At 28.9% G+C, this 22,554-nt stretch overlaps 1 protein-coding gene across 1 annotated transcript in view; it reads left to right on the plus strand.

Annotated features, from left to right (window-relative positions):
- Positions 1–22,554, plus strand: part of LOC123295240 — a 152,120-nt gene that overhangs the window by 113,918 nt on the left and 15,648 nt on the right. Inside the window, exon 2 of the mRNA XM_044876509.1 lies at positions 55–201. Coding sequence (XP_044732444.1) covers positions 55–201 — 147 coding nt within the window. The remainder of the gene's footprint in view (positions 1–54; positions 202–22,554) is intronic.

Below are 22,554 nucleotides of genomic sequence, written 5' to 3' on the forward strand. Positions count from 1 at the left end.
TTGAATATTCAAAAACCATGAATTAATAAAAATATTTTTTTTTCTGTTTTACAGAGTATCATTTGGAAGTTCAAAAGGTTCTATGGTAGAAACACTCATCTATGAAAGCCCACTACAAGAGGAACCAGAAAACAGTCCAATCGCAGAACGTCCTTGTCCTAGTTTCCCTAGTAACACACAGGAATCAACCGATTCAACCGAGTAAGTGCTCTCTTCTCTCATCTCTTCTATTTGGCTACTTTCCAGTAATATAAACAGGTTGTACAATAACATTCAAAAGCTGTGATACGTTGATGCGCACAGTGTAACATCTCCAAACACATTCCAGTAATATTTTCAAATATCAGTAGTTATTATTAGGTCATTTTCCATTGCACATTCTTGATAACATTTTTTATAACTATTATATTTTTATAATGTTATCTGATATTTTAATATTAAAGTTAATTGTTATTATTAACATGATATAACGGTTTAGTTAGTCATCATCGTGTGTCTGTTCGTCTGTCAGAGTATGCTTCCTTTTTGTACTTCGTTTTCTATTGCAAACATAATATTTATACCAAAAAAAATAACATACTGAATAAAATACATGTAATTTTATTCACAAGAGTTTGAATATCACGTGTCCGTGTTTGTTTGTAGTGGTAACATTCATGATGATTCTGCGCAGTATCCAATATTGAACACCACCACGCCTCTATTAAAATAATATAAATATATGTACTGCAAAACATTCATGCTTAACAAAGATAGCTTCCACAATGATGTAATACATGTAACAAAGATAACATGAAATGTTATTATTTTAACAGACTTCTATAATCAAGTTTTTTTATACTAAGCATGTGTTTTTTTATTATTATTATTGAAAATAGAATGTTTAGAAATGCCATACATAAAATGAGAATAATTTATAAAATGTGCATTCAAATTTTTCTGTATTTTGTGTATGGGCTATTCAGGTTTATAGATTTAATAATTCAGAAATTAAAATACAATTTCCCCAAACAATAATTTTCTTTAAAATCGATTATAATATGCAAATCGTGTATTCAAATTATTCTATGCAATCTCTGGAATGACAATTCTTTTCTTATCAACAAAATGAATTCCCGCATGATTTAATAATTAATATAAGCTGAATTTATAGTTCTATTTTAGATTTTTTAACATAGTTTCTTCACACAATGGTATTGTTTTAAGTGAAAAATTCTGAACTGATTTCAAGGTTGCTTTATAAGCACTAAAATATTACTTTTTCAAAAAAAAACTTCTTTTTAGTTTTGGTAGTCTCACAATGATTTTCTGAATACAAAAATTAGATTAAGGCATACTTGAAGAACTATTGGAAGAAAACTGGATAATCTCGAATTGTTTTATGATATTCGTTGGATTGACCAATATATTAGACAAATCTATTGCCACTTTAAAATGTTAACAATAAAAAATAACCTTCAAACATAGTAATTTTTATTATGTTTTTCAATATTAAAAAAATTAGTTGACCTTGAAATATGAGATAAAATTTCTAGTTCAAGATCGTTATCTATAACAAATTATTTCAAATGAGTTCAATTAAAATTATGATTTACTTTCTATTTTTTTTTTTTTTTTTGCTTAAAAGCATCATGGTTATACAAAAATTAGCCAGCATATGTGTTTTTTATAGCCAATAATAGCCATTAAACCTACATAAATTTTTTGGAATTATTTGAATACAAAAAAACCGATATGCAAACACATTCATGTTACATTTACTTGCTGAAAATAATTCGTAAATGTACACTGCCATATTTTCTTTCTTGATAGCATATTCACCACAGCTCGATGGCGAGTATCTCAGAGGTCAATTTTCAATTACATTTTCCCATAAATTTAGTTTCAATTTTCTTTGTTATATTGATTGAGCTCGGGCCTAGTTAATTTCGCTTCCAGTTAAACAAGGGAAACCAGTCCTCTCGATTTGAACTGTAGAAAATATTTTGTTTCATGCTTTATGTTACACTCAGGACCATCTTCTAGGAATCAGTCCATTTGGGGAATATTCATTACCATTTTAAACTTCAATTCGTTGCTGATCAAAGTAAAATTATCAAAATTTTAAAAAATTTGTAAAAAAATATAGCTAGTATCCATAAACAAATGAAGAACAAAGTTTTATAAAAGATTAAAATATAGTTTTGGAATCTGATTAAAAGGATTTAAAAAGGATTATATCCTATTATCCATTGACGGTACTCATTAAGCCCCTAAACAATTTTATTACAATAACAACACATTACTATTAAAATGCATATATAAAACATATAAGTCTATGGATATAATACATTTTTATACGAATCCCCGCACATCCGCTGTATGTTATAGGTGCCCTGGTCCATAACGTATACTCTTTTATGCTAGAGAGAGAATCGACTATTAACATAACACAGTACACTGGTACGTACAGTAGTGAGTTATATATCTTTTGTGGTGCTGCACAAAGCTATTGCGCGATGAACTTCTGTGTATTAAGTTTATGCGTGTTTCTAGTCAACAGAAGAGAATTGTCATTTCCATAAATACTTATTTTACAAAATTAATACAATATTTTTGATTATACAAATTTTACACAACTTTTGTACTGTACAATTTTTTTAAAAAACTAGTGTGTTAGTGATTGCATAAATGTTTTTTTTTCGAAGTAAATTATTCTGATTGAGGTGAGTCTTTATTTCATTCAACCAGTGGCGTCACTGTTATGTTTTTTTTTTTCGTTATTCGTTATGTTTCTATTCTTCGTTATTCTTTTGTTTATTTGTTGAGAAATTATAACCTATTCTTTTTTGTAAGTGCTTTGATAAAAATAAAATTATCTGTTTAAAATTGTAAGCGGTGTTTTATCAAACTAACCTTGGAACAAAATGCAAAAAAAAACACCTGTATTGTGTGTTTTTTGTAAGAAATATTTTTTGTGGAATTTATAAATAGAGTTAGAACATATTTTTTATTTAATTTTTTTTTCGGCTGTTTGTTAAATGTAACACGTAAATGCTATAAATAACTTTATGACATATGAGGGTCAATATTAAATTTGTTTTATGAATTCAAAAAAATTTAATTCGTTTTAACGTTAGTAGATGTGGTTAGTTGTTTTAATTTTTTTATTAATTTATTTTAATTGAGTGACCTACTTATGATTTTAGTAAAAAAGCTTTGATGTATAAAACTTAAATTGGTGTTAAGATAAGAATCTTAATTGCATAAAATATATACCGGCTTTCTTTAGTAGAAAGGAAGATGATATTTTCTGCTACTACAATTGTTAGGTTAAAGGAAAGCTGGATGAATGTTGTAGGGTGTAAATACTATTCTCTGAACATACCGGCTTAATTTATTATTTAAAAATTTTTATATTATTATTGTACGTATGGCCTTCATGAATAACATACATGTTTGTTATCTAGGGGAATTGAAGGTATTGTGTCCCCATCGATGTGATCCTTGAATAGAGTAGTTATTGTAGGTCAGTGTATTGAAGGTTTTCCCATATACCTAGTTACCGATTTTCCAACGCATTATAAAATTACCACTCCATTCGAAGTATTGAGTTCTCTCAGATGCCCCATTTGTTGAGTAGCTAATGGTTTTCAGAAATTTACATTATAATTTATTATTTCATATGTAAACTATCTAGGTTAATGTTGTTTATTTAAAAAAAATTGTACAGAGAAATTAAATGTGGTGCGCGCCTAAAAGTCGCGCGAATATTTAGATAGAGATGGGAATAAAAATACGTGGGCATTTACTTCTAATCAGTACTTGTTGATTTAATTAACCTAAATGTCAAATGTAACAAGATGAGTAAATAATTTCATTTAAACTTTTAATTATTTGAATTTAAATTTACTGCAGAGAGCAATTGTTTTATTTTAAACCATTTTCCCTCTTTCAAGCCTCTATCACTATAGAACATCCACAATGTTATTTTTAGTGAAATCTTACCAAGTATGTCTTAACATCCTAAAGTGATACAGGCTTATTCAATTCCAGTTGAATCCTATTTAGGCTTCAATGCATTGCCATACCCATATCTATATAAATTTAGGTATCATGAAATCAGTCAATTTGTTGTGTCAGTTTCTACCTGGTGCCAGCTCTGTATTGCATGCATCAATTTTCCTTCTGATTTCGTTTACTCTCCTTTTGTTTATTAAATCAGAAATATAATGGTGACACCAATTCCATAAGTAACACAAGGGAATTCCACAAGGATGTGTATTAGGCCCTTTATTATATTTAATAAATGAATTTCTATTTTATTTAAATGTTAGTTACAGCAAAGTTTTTATCTGTTCTAAAAATTAAATTAAAAAAAATTTACTTTTAGAATATTTATTTTGTATAAAGATGTCGGTTACTTTTAAATTTCCTGTATTTTAATAACCTGTAATGTATTTTCAATTCACACTGATGTCATTTGTGTGTGAGCGGTCGACCACTTAAATAATCTAATACAATAAATTGATAACACACGTAATTTTAATGTTTTTTTTTGTTCTCTTTAATATATAATTGCCTTCAATTAACGATTTCATGTGTTTATTTTTTGTATTGTTCTGAATGAAACTGCAAAAATACTCAAAACATTTTTTAATTTTTTTACTCTTCGTGTTTTAGAGCACTTTTTTAAGAAAATGCTGTATTGTTATTTTATTATTTTTGTAATAGAGATGACATTTAATCGATTTAGTGCTCGTTAATGAGTATCGATAAAATTTCCTTGAATATATACAACATCGTAAAATTGTAATTTAATATTTTTAATCTAAAGGGATGTTATTTGATACTCATTTCATTTATATATCGATATACTAACTATTAAACGTATGGCAATTGACATTTATATTATGATGACTTCTTAATACCTACATATAGTGCATTTTTAAGGTAGTATTCGCTCCGAGCGTGAATTTCGTTTCCATGACAACGATACACTACTTTAATTATAGAATTAATGGATGCATATATAATTGTGTGGATTGCATTGAAAACTTACATTTAAAATTTAATATTCTTGTTTCACAAATTTAAATAAATAATTACGATAATTAACATTTGAAAAATAATATTTGTACAATTTGATTTCTTATTTTCACAATTTTTAATGCATTAAGTTTAATTAATTAGTGTTTTTCAATCATTTTAATTTGACAGTTTCTATATCATTAACATGTAAAGAATTGCAAATTAGTCATAACAGCCCACTTTATCTCCAAAATTTTTCACTTAAAGCGCTGGCATCGATTTTATTATCCCTACCATGACTACGCACACAACGAATACTCTTAAAGCAGTCGTAGCTTAAAATATAAGATACTAGAAGGTAAATTATCAAAGATAATTGAGAAAAGCCCTAGCAACGAATAAAATTTCAAAACCGCCCACTCAAATATTTAAACCTATTAGCACGGTTTTTTTAAGTGATGAATACACATACTTGAAAACTCGTGAGTGGTTTCCTTTTGATCAGTTTACCAAACTTTCATCCGCGATTTTTTTTTTCAAGTATAAATTTATTATTTTAAAAAACCCGTGGTGCCCCATGGTCTATATGTCTCAATCTATTCTTCCTGTTATTATTGTGTAAAATGATTTCTTCGAAAATCTAAAATAATTGAAAAAATTCAATGAAAATCAATCGGCATACAAAAAATAAATTTATTCCCGAAAGATTTATTTCTTGAATTGAAAAGCTGATAAATAAATATAAGTTTTTCAATTCGAGGAATAAATTCGCGTTCTAGTATTTTTACCTAGAATATTCTATTTCAATGATTTGATATTTAAAATGCTACAGTTAGCTTGTGAAATCCACTCGACATCTGTATATAGAACCAAGTTCCTCAATCTTATAAAACAAGTTTCGAAAAAGTAGATATTCATTGTTATTACGAATTTGATATTTTTTTAAATAGTTATAGCATACTTGGATTTGCTACAATTTCTTATATAAAAAGCTAATTGGTTCTTTGCAAACAAAACTTTTCAAAATAGACTCTCAGAACACCTCTAGGCTACATATTACATTGTATATACATAGAGGTAATAAAAATATAGTTCAATTGTAACAAAAACTAAAAAATTTTCCTATTGAAAAATACTTGATCGAATTTAAAACCCTCTTTTATCCCGATAATAATCACAATGACATACATATTAAACAATAACAAATACATTGATTTTTCTTTATAATGGGAAAAATGGGAAATTCCTTGTATACAAGAAAACTTGTTAAGCGCCATACTACTACAAACTACCTCACTATTAAACCTTCGAGGCTTCAAGGCACCGTCTATACACAATTATGCAAGCTATACATAATATAAAGGCCGTTGCTATTTATACGTTACACGTTAACGTACAAATAATTATTCATGTAATTCAAACGTGAAGAAGATGGAATTATCTAGAATTTTCATTCTAAGTATAGTGGTAGGTTGTAATTATTGTATTTTGTTTTAAATCTAAGAAAAATTGGCTCTGAAAATATAGAAAGAAGTTTATTTTGTTTTTTGTCATTTCTTTCTCGTGAAATGATGATTTTTTTTTTTTTGAGCCTGATTTCAAAATGTCATTTATGTCAATATATTCAATAATGGAAATATTGATGGCTTCCATAATGGATAGTCATCAATTCCATACAGAAACATTAAACAAGGCTGTTCCACAAGGAAGTATATTAGGCCCTTTCTTATATTTAGTGTAATGAAGGGCCTTATTTTTCGTTTTTTTAACACAAATGAATATTTTAATAATGAGCGTTTATTATTTCAAACAATATTCGTAATTCGTATATCAAAAGGTCGAACGAACATGATTTGTTATTTTTTGAGTCCGACCTCAAAAGGTCAACAATTCAATACCAAATTTTTTTAATTACTCCTTTTTAGAAGTTGTGAGACAAAAGCTGAAAATCATCGCTCGTGACTAACTAATTCGAAACGAAAAACATTACTTACAGAAGTTCCTTAGGCCGTGTATTAGGCCCTCCTTAGGAAGTGTATTAGGCCCTTTATTAATTTTATAATTGATTTACTATGTTATTAAACAAAGGTGAATAATTCAACCAAAGTAGTATAGAGTGTAGAATTGTGGGGTTCATTTTATTTCAAAATTTCTTCTAGAAAAACTAAGATTCATGAAACGTTATTCAAACGTTAACGAGTAAATAAGCACTTCTTATAACATAAATTATAAAACATAATTTTCTAAACATTAAAATAATAAAATTTTTATAGGTTATTTATAATGGGTCACATCAACAATCTGTTCTAGTCAATTCAATCAATAAAATATACTAACTGACTGTGCTAGCAGCTTGCTCACTTGCTGTCTGCTATTGTTTATATTAGTTTGTAGGTAAAACTCATGATGGAATGAAACAAATAAAGCATATGATGATGATATGAAAAACCAGTGTTAGCTGTTAGGTAGCAACGAAAGTGAAATAATATTTATTAATTTATGAGAGATTTTTTTTTTTTTTTACTTATGAAAAGGGAACAATTTTTATAACTAGTTTTTATTCTGTTCAAGGAAATTAATTTATTACTATCGATTTTATTATGAAAATGTTGCTGTTTTTTTTTTTTACATAATGCCTTAACATTTAAAAGCATCTATTTATAGTTGCACTAGAGTGATACCCACCCGCTTCGCTGGGTTTAAAAGTAAAGATTGATAAAGATTGATCTCGCTTACTGCCTTTCTATAACACTCGAAATAATGGTAAGGATTGTTTTACACAGATAAAATGTATGTATGGTTTTCAATTTTTTTAAATGTATAATAGTCGTAATTATTCATTTAGTATATCAGAAAAGATGGCCGTGAAATATTTTATATTGACTATTTTTACAGAAATCTGTAATTGATGGTAATGTCAAATGAATACTTTTACAGAAATCTGTAATTTATGGTAATGTCAAATTAAATTATTATTATTTTTTTATTAATATATCTTTATAAATTATATCTCATGTGTTATTCTGAAGTATGAGCTATGTTGCTGTACAGTTTCATTAAAAACCATTCGCTAGTTTTAGCGTGAAAGCGTAACTAACAAACAAACAAGTATGCTTACTTTCGCATTTATAATATATATAAAGAGATTTTGTAGGTATTAATGTTTTGTTTAGAATTGTGGCAAATATAGTTCCGTCCTGTGGCTTTTTTGTTTGTGGAAATTATCTTAAAAAAAAAGTAAAACTCTAAAATTTGTTGTGGCGTACCATAAAAGTATCATAACATAATAAATGTATAAATTAAGAATATTTAACTATTTCTATAAATTTTTTTGTTTGTTTTGGGGATTATCATGTTTGTATTTTTAAGTTTATAAAGGTCTATATCTCATCTTATTATTTATATAGACATTTGCAAGTAATCGGAAACTGTAAAAGGTAGCAAATTTTAAACGGTCGAATGACTTTTCTTATTCATTTATAAATAACCGATTTTTCTTATCTGAATCGTTCTTTAACTTAAGATAAATTCAGTTTTCGCTTAGCTACTATTAAAAAAAAAAGATCGATGCGCTTGTACTCATTCAACATTTGGGTGATCGATAAGTTCAGAAAATTTAATAATTACCAACAAAGTAATTGTTTAGAACAATGATAACCCACTATGGTGGTTTTGATAAGGAATCTCCGAAATTTGAAGTGTTCAAAATTTGGTTTTGTCTTGGAATTTATTTTTCATTGTGAGAAGAACAAACAGAAATTAGTTTATGATCAATATCATACATGACATTGACACAGACTTTAACAAAGTTGAATCGCGGTTAATCGAGAGTTTGAAAAAAGATAGTTTCATGCAAACAGGTGCCTTATTCATAATTGCATAAATCTAAATGTACTAGCTTGATACCCGAACGCTTCGCTTAGTTTGAAAGTAAAGATTGGTAAAGACCACTACGTTATAGCATTCACCTCCCTTGCTTTCACTTATATCTTTTTCAAAACCCTCGAAATAATGGTACGGGATGTTTTGCACAGGTAAAATATATGTACAGTTTTCAATTTTTTTAAATGTAAAATAGTCATAATTCGTTGATATTTATATTCCTTTTTTATAACAAAAATAATAATTTAATAGTTTAAAAAAACATTAAAATTAAAATAATTTGAACTTATTGCAATTGATGTTTCAGTAAATTGCATTAGCCTTCTCAAATCATGCTATTATTATCAATTATCATTATTATGTCATAATAAATTTTGTTCAAAAAAAACAAGTACATAAATTTGTAAAATAACCAAGAATACTACCACCGCGACCGTAGTGTCTATTGCCCATTTGGACATAACAACGAACACATTTGACCATATTACATTGTAAATAACAAACATATGTTTTTATATCAAAAATAAAATAATATATTATGTATAACATCATCACATAACACACATAATATGTAAATTTTGAATAAATTATATTTTAGAACATTAATATCAAATAAAATACAAAAAAAAAATATTTAGGTGAAGGTGATTTTAATATAATGTACATATGAACAAAACGAACACAAACGATTTTTTTTTTTTTTGTTAATCATTTGAAAAATGTGTTTTCTGACGGGCAGTTTTATTCAATAATAAATAAATCTATATTTTATATGTTTTTATTAGCGTGTACTAATGGAAAAATAAAATTATTTGTAAAATATATTATGCTAGAAATTGTAATACGCATTTAGCGATAAATAACGTGAGAGCAGAGCAAATATTTAATTTATTTAAGTTTCGATTCAGAAATTATTTGCTATTTTTGTAGGGCATAATTTTTCTTAGAGAATTGATTTGGTTTTAAAAGTTTGAAACTATACTGATTGCTCTACTTAAACTTTTAAACTTTGATTTTGAGTGTATTATTTTAACTCTCAAGAGTGGGTGTAAATCGTACTGAAATTTCATATTACCATTCTTAGGTAGACCACCGGGATTCTACTGAAAGTTATCTGGGAATTATATTCGCACAAAAATCATCAGCCTTGCGGTTACAGGATCGAAATTAATTAATTAAGACTAATAATAATAAGCCTGATTTAGCTAACTTGTTGGGCAAAGGCTTTTCTAACAGTTTTTAATTTTCCCTATTCCTTCCCTTGCGCATCAGACCTTCTGTAGATTTAACAATTTCGTCTTTCCAACATTTTATCTAGCATATCCTTTTTCTTCTGCAATTATAGGTGATCGATGTGGTTGTTTTACTAGTCCAGCGCTTATTCTCAAACCTCGACACATGCCCTGCCCATTGCCATTTTAGTCCTTTAGTCCTTTAGTCCTTTAGTACGATTACATCTTTTGTTTCTTATATTTTGTTATCTTTTTTGCTCTTGTTTCTTATATTTACAGGAGTACTTTTAATACTAAGCATGGCTAATTCTTGCGCACGCTAGTATGAGCAAAGCTTTTTATAACTATATAATTTAAACTTACAAACCTTAAAAAAGACAGAATTGAGATCTCGAAGTAACATGTTTATCTTTCTTATCTTTCAGAAAAATTAAATCACGTTTTTAATTTTTTCCAACCTGCCTGAAAATCCGTCAAATCTGTAATCTGCTCAGTTTTCTACAATCTGGAAATAGCAAAAGATAATATTGTTTTACTTCTTTCTTAAAGAGTTAAAATGTATACAGAGATTTGCCCGCGGTCATGCAGAAGCATTTGTTTAACTTCCGAATCAATTTTTTATTGTAAACATGGTAGACAAATAGTGTTTTTCAGTTTTGGGATAAATTGTCAGAGTATAAATTATCCCAGACAAAATATATCCTTTCGGCAACTTCCGTTTTCGAGAAAATTTTATTTAATTTATCTCACTCTACTAGAGTGAGTAAGGCAGGTCTTGGACTTCGGTTCTAAAATTCATGCACAAGTTTTTCAAATACTTTTGATTCATTCATGTTTTAGATGCTATTATTCGATTACTAATAGAATATAACTACCGAAGTATCATCGGTAAAGTAAAATGACCTTAAACATTTTAAATTCACGTGAGATCATTAAAATTGAAATCGAGTAAGTAAAATCAAAATATAATTAATTAAGTGTAAATCATTTGTTATTTATTCACTAAATACGTCGTATGTAATAACATCTTAAAGAATGATTACATTGTCCTTGATATTTTTATTCTTTAATGGCCAATAATAATCATAAAAAATAATATATAAAATTCTGTAAATAAATTGAGTATCACTAATTTGAATAAAAACATTATATGTATGCGGCACTGCTGCTTATTGGTATGTTAAAATATTTTATACCTTATAATAAGACGCTTATCTTTAATGTTAAAAGACATTATTATAATATCACTTAGAATAATTATGCATATTTATTTTATTATTTTGAAATTGTTATGCACAAGTGAAATTTACAAAATTTAAAAAACCCTCGACAAATGCGATTTATTCCTTGTAAATCGATTTTTAGAAACCTAGTTATAAAATATTCTCAATCGAATCGGTTCGACCGTTTAGGGTGTAAGATACCACTGAGAAACACACAGAAGCACAGAAAACACTTTAAACTTATTACACTCCTTCTTAAATCAATATCAAAGTGATGGTCAAGAACATCAGTTGAGATAAAAATGATACTTACAGCTCTCATTTTTTGGGATAAATTTTTGGAAATATTTTAATTGAAATTGAAATATTTGAGTTGACTTTGTTCTTTTGAATTATTGTTTTGAATTACTTAATTTATTTACTTTTCGAAATGAATGGAACCAGCTTTATTTGGCCATTCATTTCCATAGTAATTATTTATATGTTAAAATTATATGTCATGCCATAGTGTCGTATACCCGTCTCGCTTCCTCCTCTATGAGTAATGCGGTCTTGGATAAAGAGACCCACAATAAAGTTTATGGCACACAATAAAGTTATAACAATGGTGACTTCGACATAAAATAACTCGCCCATGCCTGCTGTAGATCCATCTTAATAAGGTCGGCAAGTGGCACCTTTTTTTTTTTTTTTTTTTTTTTTTTTTTTTTTTTTTTTTAAGGAGAAGGGGAAATCTTGCATAAGACATCCTCGTGGATAGTGTCGAGATTCCTACCGACTAAAACCCCTCCTCAATCTAGTAGTTCGCATTGGAACCGCGTTAGCATTACTTCAATGCGAGTACTGTCTTTAAAATTACATCAGGTTTTCTCTCTGCCTTCTTTTTCTTTCGTCTCTATAATGACACGCACTACTTCATAGGCCTTTATCCATTCGTCTCGTGACAGTAGCAAGCTTTTCATCATGGATTGCGAGGTGAAAGTCTCCCCTGTTTTCCTCTGGAATATTTCTCTGGCTGCTTCCCATCTAGGGCAGAAAAAGAGTGTATGTTCCGCGTCATCTATCTGATTGCAGTAAGGGCATTTATCGGTTTCGGATCTTTTTCGGTCAAACAGAAACTTTTTGAAGCAACCATGACCGGACAGGGCTTGAGTCAAAAAGTAGTCCACCTCTCCGTGTGGTCTTTCGATCCAGTTTTTGATATTTGGAATTAAATTCCATGTCCAGCGACCATGGATCCCAGATTCCCACCTTTTCTGCCATTTTTCCATTGTGCTAACTTTGACTTCTTCAGTAGGCCGACCTTCATAGAGTTGAAGTCTTTCATCCACTAATAGGTCTATCGGGGGTATGCCTGATATAACACCAGCACCTTCAGCTGAAATTGTCCGGTATCCGCTGCACACTCTGATGCAAATGATTTTTTGCAGTCTCACCATCTTTCTCAGCAGGTGTTGTTTCTTCATCGCTTGTTGCCAGGCAGGAGCTGCGTAAAGTAATTGAGAATGAATTACGCTGGACAATATTCGTCTTTTGGAGGCTCTGGGTCCTCCCAAATTGGGCATGAGGCTCGATAATGCTGACATGGTTCTCTCGGCTTTCTGTATAGTCTTGTCTAGGTGCACTCCAAAATTAAGTTTGGTGTCCAACCAAACACCTAACTGCTTTAAAACCTTGCCTGGACGGATTGAGACCCCTTGAACCTCAAACTCAATGGGACCAACGTTTCTTTTAGTTGTTAAGAGAACTGCTTCGGTTTTCTCTGGTGCTATTGTCAGTTTCCTCTTCTCCATCCATTGGACCACTCTTTGAACGGCAGTATTTCCGTGATTCATTAGAGTTTCCTCGTTGGTTGCTACCACAGTCATAGCTATATCGTCAGCGAAACCCACTAGCTCCACTCCTATAGGAAGTTTCATTTTCAGTAGGCTGTCGTATTGGATATTCCACAAGGTTGGGCCTAGTATAGACCCTTGTGGTACACCACTACTGACTTCCTTCTTTGTGACCTTTCCTTCTGCTTCTAGTATTATTTCCCGTTCCGACAGATACGACGCTATTAAACTGATAAGGCTTTCATCAATTTTCCTCACCCTTAGCTCATTAAGAATGATCTGCCACGAAGCACTGTTAAAGGCATTTTTAACATCGAGTGAGATAACCGCACAGAGGCGCCGAAATGTCTTGGAGAAGGCAGCTGCTTTTTGTGCTGTTTCTATAACTTTTCGAATAGCATCAACTGTCTGTCTACCCTCTCTGAAGCCGAACTGGTTGTCTGCTAGGCTTCCGGTACGGTCCAATTCCCTTTTGAGCCTTATGAGAATTAAGTGTTCGTACAGTTTACCTTCGACATCGAGGAGGCCTATAGGTCTATATGAACTAGGGTTTTCAACTGGCTTATCCCCCTTTTTCAATAAAACAAGCTTGGCACTTTTCCATTCCTTTGGAAACTCTGATCTTTTTGCCAACGCGTTGTATATTTCAAGAATATATTTCGGCTTAGTTTGCGCTACTTCTTTTATTATTTCAGGTGGTATGTTACCTGGACCAGGAGCTTTGTTTTTTTTGATCTTACTTGCTGCCACTTCTAGTTCTTCTTCCGTGAAGTTTCTGAAATCGGATCCTTTAATGGTAGTAAAGTTTACGGGTTCATGTATCGGAAAAAGATATCGTACAACATTCTCCGTGGCTTTCATAGTCAGTTGGGATTTAGGTGGGTTCCCAACGAGTCTTTTCAAGTGGCACCTTATTGGCGCCAGTATTATATTAGCCTATATCATAAAAATGTTTTACCTTTAATTACTCAACATTAACATTATCATTATCATCATGGAATAATTATTATATTTATTTATCAATATTTATTTTTAATTTCTTCACATTTACTTATTTTGAAATTATTGTGCCTGAATGTTTGTTTCACTTGAGTGAAGCAACACAGAAGATTAAAATAAATACTAATTTTGAAGAATGTGTATATTTCTAATAATGCGCAATTATTATACCTTTTGTGGTCCTCACATATAAATACACACAGGCGTGTGAATCACGTACAGGATATGTAATTTAACATTGTGGAGATAATATAAATGTGGACTACTTGTAATTTTTCATACGAAATTTATTTTTCTTTTACATATTTCCTATAAAAGTTAATGAATTTCGAATTACATTTTCTAATTTGGGAAAATGTAAAGTTCTAAAATTTATTTGTAAGCTTCTTATAACTTCTTATAACCTCTACTGCAAACTTTTTCTTCTTGGAGTGTTTTCTAGACGACAATATTCGCGATAATTTTCCAAAAAGCGCTTGTAAGTTTCATTATCTAAATCGAAATGAGAAATTATTGAGCAAATTGTTGAATAAATGGATAGTAATCGGAAAAATAGGCCGAAAATTTTATGGTCCCGGAGTATTGTTGTAATTACGAGTTGGCTGGGTTGAGTTTATCGACTATAGAGGAGTTGGTTTGGTTCTGAAGTTTTTAGCCCTTGAGTTCAAAAATGGGAAAAAATTACAGAAATTTTTTCGGTCTATTTTTCCTTAATTCGAATACAGCAACTTTGCAGAATTTGGAATTATAATTCAAAGTAGTTTACTCACTAAGTAATGAAGACTTTTAAGATTATGATAGCCTTAACCAACTGTAGTGTCTCAAAAATGGGTAAACGGCAGCTAATTTCGTACCTACGCGGTATGCTTAGCGTAACGTATTCGATTCCCAATGTTGCAAACTAAATAGGTGCCAAAAGTATAATCAAACATTCGTAAAATAGATGGATTTGAATGAATTTCAATTATTTTCGGCTTCAAAATTTCGATTAAGTGTTGTCGAATAAATGTATCGAAGAACTGAAATTCCTGGAAAGGGGAATTACAGTTAAACTGGTCTGCTTACCAGATCATTCTGGCGTGATATTAGGATTGCTATGGCATTACAGGTGGTATCAGTAATTCCCTCAGAAAAATGATTCAGGATGTCACAATTCGGAAAATACAACTTTTCAGAGAACGTTATATATCTGGTATCGATAGAGTCCTGAGGCTTTATTGTATTATAAAAGAGCATATGAACTCTGCTTTTAAGTGACGTGCTACTTTCAAGAAGTGTATAGAAGGCTTCTTAGCTTAGGAGCTAGGTATTTGATTCATCCCTCGTACTAACTGTTCTTTATGACAGCTGAAAGTCGAGTTTACAAATTAGGGGAAACATATAAAGAAGTCAACGTTACAAGAATTACATTTTGTATACACAAACGGAATCGTGTAAGAAAACATGATAATCTATTATGAAAATTTATTGTTTGAATGCAATCGTATTGTAAATAAAAATAAGCATGAGTTCTTTTGTTCTGTTTTATGTTTGTGTTAATATTTCAACATGCTAATAGTAATTTGTTGTTGTTAAAGTTGTAGTAGCTTGGTGTTGTGTATTCCTTAGGGAATATTGAAAATATATTAACGTATAACCTTATAAATAACATTCTATAACCTTATGAATAACATTCTGATTTTATAAAATTGGAAATATAGTTTGTTTCAAAGTTGTTCTTGAATATCTGGGTGTAACAAATAAAACTTTTGGAATAGTATAAAAATTTATTTGTGATTCTCCACCTTTATTTGTCCCGATTTTAATAAAATTTATCAGATAAGGAAAATTTGACACCAAAATATAAAAATTACGCACATTAGGGTTTTTTCTTCTTGTATTTTACCTGGTCTGGTGCCTTCTTGCTCGGCTCTTACGAAGTTATTCGAACAAGACTATACTATTTTCAACTGTTAAATCAATAGTGTATTTGCCAAGCGGATATCATATAGTTCTTAATGAAGTATTTGAATGAATAAGAATGAATACTGTAAAACAAATAAAAATGCTAAAATCGGTTGCTAAGTAGTCTGTTCGTTGTGTGCGTAGTCATGGTAGGGACAATAAAATCGACGCTAGCGCTTCTAGTGTAATATTTTGGCGTTAAAGGAGGCTTTTATGACTAATTTGCAATTCTTTACATGTAAATGCTATAGTAAATGACAAATTAAAATTATTGAAAAATAACAATTAATTAAACTTGTTGCATTAAAAATTGTGAAAATAAGAGACCAAATTGCACAAATATTAATTTTAAAATGTAAATTATCATAATTCTTATTCAGCTATAATACAATCCATACAATTATATTAATAAAGTAGTGTATCGTATGGAAACGTCTCCAATCAAACTCATAAACGGTGCGAATAGCAAAAGAGTACAGAGTATCACAGTTTTTCTCTTAACCTTATAATAGATACCGTGGAAAATTGGGAAATTCCAGAAAATTGTAAACCCAACGAGTTGATCAGAAATTGCACAAAGATAAATATAATTCGAAATAGAAACATACTTATGGAATTGAACTTATAGAAAGACATACATGCTACTTCTTCGAAGAGCTTCAAGAGCTTCCTTCAATTGATTAGAAGGCAAATCCATGCTTCCACAAAGAAGAATTATAATTCCTTTTATTAGTTTTTGGTGTGGCAAGACCAATAACTTCTTAGATTTAAAATCTATTGGAATCTTTGTAATATTTTCATAGTTTCAAATGGTTCAAAATTTTTCTACATTAAGGTGTGACTATAAATTAATTGTAGGATATTAGAATGATTCAATTTCGGACAATCGATATAACCTAATCAATTTAAGGTGTTTCGATACCCAATCGAAAGTGTTACCAAAAAACTAAAAATTGTTGTATCAATTAATGAGTATATATATATACATATTACGCCTTCTGTATTAATTATTAAAAACAGCCCTTTTTATATGGTGGTATATGAAGAAGTCATAATAAATTTTGGTTATTTAGTCAATACGTGTTTTTTTAAAATGTTACCATTTACATGAAAGACTTTTATCAATATTCCTCCAGTCTTAAGCTTTCATATCAAAATTAAGAACCGTGCATAAAAAAGAAAAACATTTTTTGGTAAAAACACTGGCTTTGATAGTTAATTTCTCCTAAACCGTACAGAGAATCGATATGAATTTTTCACAAAAGACGTATAAAAGGATGATTAATTGATAAAAGAGTAAGAATTTAAAATTTTTGGTATCATATTCAATTTACGGTATCAAAAAACCTTAAAAAGTTGAAATGAAAATGAATCAAAAATATAAAATTTAAGTTATCAATTAATCATCCTTGTATAGATCTTTCGAGAAAAATTCATATAGATTCTCTGTACAGTTTATAAGAAATGTGCCCTTTTTTGGTAAAAACACTGACTTTGATAGTTAATTTCTCATAAACCGTTTAGAGAATCGATATGAATTTTTCACAATAGTATAAAAGGATTGTAAACTGATAAATAAAATTTCAAGTTTTTTGGATCATTTTCATTTTTTTGGTATCGAAATACCTTATTACCGTGAAAATTTTTATTCCTGAAAACTTAGAATAAATGAAAAAATTATCTAGAACTACAGGCAAATGAAATTTGTTTATATGAGAAATGAGAGGAAATTTCAATTAAAATAACATTAAATTTTTCTAGACATAAAGACACATTTATTACAGCAAAACAAACATGTTTAGTGCAAAATGACAGTTTGCAGATTTTGTTTATAGTTTGCTAAAACATACATGAAAATATAAAATAAACATCTGTTTATTATATGAACTAACAAACACTCTCAACTCGAATCATGAGTGTTATTTATTTGGTATCAGTTGGGGGTAATCAGTTTCTAGGTTATTCCCCATTATTATCATTTATATAAACACAATCAGAAATCAAAATAACATTTAATACTAAATTCAAAAGAATGAAGATTGTCACTTATAAATATTTGACATATTTTGACCTTTTATTCATGAAAAGAATATATTTAGAAAAACTTTCTAAATATATAAATTTTGTTTAACTTTATATAAATGTATATTTTCCTGATTATTCGTCAAGTAAAAGAGTGGGTGTGTTGTTTATATCGAAGTAGAAGTTCGATGACTAGAAATTTTTTATAACTTTTAGTTCTATTGAGAAAAAAATTACATTTTATATCTGATAAGTTTTTTTCGTTTTTATTAATTGTAAAGTTTTTTTGCAAAGTAAGTAAGTTTGAGCGCTATATGTGGCTGTGGCATCGTGGCCCCTAAATGGATGAACCAATTTTAATTTTTTGTTTTTTGTTTTTTACTAGGATTTGTAAACAAACATTTGCTTAATATTGCTTGAAAAATAGAATTTTCTAGATGGTACATATTATTAAAATGATTATTTGTTATGGAAAAATTATTATGAAAAATAAATAATAAAATCGTGTTTTAAATAATTGAAACATATTATTTATTTATTCTTAGCATCATAATTTAAATACATTCAATGAGTGACTTCTAAATATAGAATTATTTTTCTATGAATATTAATACAAATGTATAGTGTTGAAAAGTTTATGTAAGTGAAATTAAAGGTATTTCCTTTAAAGGAAATTACGTAAATTCTTTTGAATTACTTGTAATTTATTTTAATTTTCCTCCTTTACAATGATATAAGTTATTTTTTTTATTTAAATCGAATACATTTTACGAGAAACATAATTAGTTCAATTCTCGAAAGCACTATAAGCAATAAATGTTGATAGCTACTACAAGTTCTCAGTTTCTTATTTATTGTCTCTTGAGGATAATATGCAATTAGTATTTTCGATTTTATTGCTAAAAGCATTAATTATAATTCAAAATAATATTGAAGATAATCAAATATGGTAGAGTAATCTTCAGTGGCGACTGGTGGATCATAGAGCTGGTGGTGCACTTTACTTGCTTTATTTATATCTATAAATTTGTTTATTGAATAATTCTTAATTTTTATTAATTTTAAATTAATCTTTTCAAAATCTAATCAAATGACGAAAAAAACAAACAGAATTAAGGATATACGTGCGGCAGGGCAATTTTGGATAAAATATTTTTTTTATATGAGTTGGATAAAGTCTAAATCAGTTCTGAAAATTTTAGGGGGGTTGTCCGATTATTTAAATAAATAAATGACTTCAAAAGTAGGCATATTTACCATGGATCTTATAAAAAAACCCTAGATGGATGATATGTTTTCATAGATTTCTCCAAAACTAGGGGCACAAATTTAAAAAAAATTTATTTTGATGGTGAATTATGTTATGACTTGTCAATAAAAGGCGAAAGTAAGAATAAAATTTGGCACAATCTGGAGTAATTTTTAAAATATCGAAAATTGATAATTTTGTTTAGTTATTTAGCTTTCAATATTTCGAAAACCAAGGCAGATATCGAAAAATTTTATTCTTATTTTTCGTCTAGATACATGAAGTTATGCAAAATTCATCGTCAAAGTTGTAAATAAGGTACAAATAATTTTAACCACAAGTCTAAACTTGCATTGGTACTCGTGCTACCTTAACCGGGTAAATTATAATAGTACCAATAAAAAACTAAATTTTCAGTATTTTTTGCGCATCAGAACGCTAAGAGTAATCGACGACAATTTCTAAACGTTTCGTTATATACTAAATCTGTGTAAATTGTGTATTGTTTTCATTCTATGATTCATTTCTTTTGTTTGAAGCATTTTTTCGTAATCATCACTGTTTACCCATGAGGGCACAAATTAGGTTAGAACATAATAGGTCATATTCTATTATATACTCGACTGCGGCTATTTACGAGTAACTATGTTTCTTTACTTACATGACGTAAACAAACTATTGCGTAATCAACACGTATACATGGTATTTCAACAATTAACTCAGTCAGTGTTTCGTAATTTTTATTAATAGAGATGGGCAAAGCGTCTATAGGCATTTCTTTTTGTTTAAGGAGGATCCCTCACCAGTAATAGAAAAAAATAAATTAGTAGAAAATGATCCAAATTTTTAGTATGTTGTAGTTAACGATACATATTATTAAATCAAAAAAAATTTTGGGTATCTTATCGATCAATTAAGAGAGTAATTAATTAATTAAAAATACACTAAATAGCATAATCATCCTCATATCATGCTATGTTATTTAGTGTATTTTTAATTAATTAATTACTCTCTTAATTGATCGATAAGATACCCAATTTTTTTTTTGATTTAATAATATGTATCGTTAACTACAACATACTAAAAATTTGGATCATTTTCTACTAATTTATTTTTTTCTATTACTGGTGAGGGATCCTCCTTAAATAGATATGAATGAAAATTATTAAAACTTAACGATTCATAACATTAACATTTATGAATGAAGTTTGACTGTAATATATTCATATTGTTATTTAAACAATAATAATAATAATTTAACGGTATTAGAATCCATATTTTAATTTGCACACAACATTAAAGACTGCACATACACAGTCCAGTATCGTATACGGATATATCGTGCTAAAACAATTATTAAAATGCATTTATTATTTACTTGAATAAATAAAATTTTAAATAATTATGTATTAAAATGTATAAATTATTATATTATTATTAGTATGAGATGTACTTAAATAATATTTTATATGTTTGTAATATTGTATGCAAGTTAAATATTATATGCAATTATTATTATTATTATAATATTTATTGAACAAGAATTATTATTGTTTACAATGAAATTCCACTTGTTTACTGCTGTTTAAGTAAGGGGTCTCTAGACTATCAAAATTATTTAATAAACAGTTGTATGTGTTGATAGCCATTTAGTGAAACTCGTGCATTTTTTTTTATCTTCAAAGTTCTGTATAATTTTTTTATTGATAGCTAGGAGGTCGCAAATTTGGATTCAAACGCATCCTGATCAATATCTCCGGTTCTAGATGAAATGAAATAAATTGGCTGGCAGCAAAAGTTGCGCTGTAGTCTACTCAATTTGGCAAATATACAATTCGAAAATCGAAAACTTAAATACCACTTTATCGAGTTTATCCGAATTTTGCTAAGTTAGCTCAGAAGTCGGGGTATTGAACAAACTTACTATGGATGGCATTTTTAGGTTATACTGACCTCGTAAAAACTCAATTTTACGAAAATGGGTTAATTTGGTACCGAAGGTGGATTATTCTTAAAACCAAAAATGAGGTGAAACAGTATAAACCAATATCTTTTCCGGTATACATTTTATTTTACCTTCTGTTCGAAAAAACTCATTCAAAAAAATGGTAAAAATTCGCATATCTGGGCCCCATAACGTAAATGACCTTTAGGTGGCGAAATATCGTGTCTATGTACTCTAGCTTCAACTTTTGTATGAAAATTTCTTTGATCTGATCCTTCTGTTCAAAGCTTGGCTCAAAAAACCGAAATTTCCATGTTCACTTCAAATTTCACGCTTAAAAATGGCCATATCCTTTTTTAATCACCTAGAGGAACAAAATGACTCAAAAAATCGTGATCAGCGCACAAAATTACCCCTTAGAATAGTATTTTCAGCCATTCGCCATTTTTTTTCGAAACGAGTTCGATTTTGACTACAAGGTGACATGCTTATACGCTCTTAATCTATATCCATCCAGTCACGGACACCCTGTATATCGTTTTATTTTTACTTGTATACTTAAAAGATCAATGTAATTAATATTTAGGTGGAAAAGAATAATAACAGCTCCAAGGCGGCATCCAATGAAAAATCATGAATCAACATTAATGATTACAATATTGATCGTCTAGCGGCTACTTTCGATTGCCGAGAAGAAAATATTATCATTGAATGAATAATTTTATTATTTTTAAAATATTATATAATAATCAATTCTTTGTTAATAAACCAAGTTTTTATTAAAAATAATTTTTATTTGTTTAACAATAGTGAAACGACATTGAATATTAATTATGTCCAGATATTATACTATAAATTATTAAAAATGTCATCGTAACAAATTGTTGCTGCATTCCTTATAAACACACATTGGAATTCGATACTTCCGTAAAAGGGTTAAATTAGAAAGTTGGTAAATCAATTGATTTTGTAATGTAATTGATTTGTGGTGTATTTTGTAATCGAAAATTTACGAGAAATAGTGGCCCAAATTATTTTCGGAGACACATTATTTTCGTTATTGATAAGTTCTTTGGTTTGTAAAATATAATTTTCCGATGTTTTGATATAACTATGTAAAACATCTAACGATGCACGCAGTCTTGAACAATTTAGTCCTTTCAAATCCTTATCAATACCTTTGAATGAATCTCTCTGTGGCGCATTGTAATAT

The sequence above is a fragment of the Chrysoperla carnea genome, chromosome 3 (assembly GCF_905475395.1).
Source record: "Chrysoperla carnea chromosome 3, inChrCarn1.1, whole genome shotgun sequence".
In the NCBI taxonomy this organism is placed as follows: Eukaryota; Metazoa; Arthropoda; class Insecta; order Neuroptera; family Chrysopidae; genus Chrysoperla; species Chrysoperla carnea.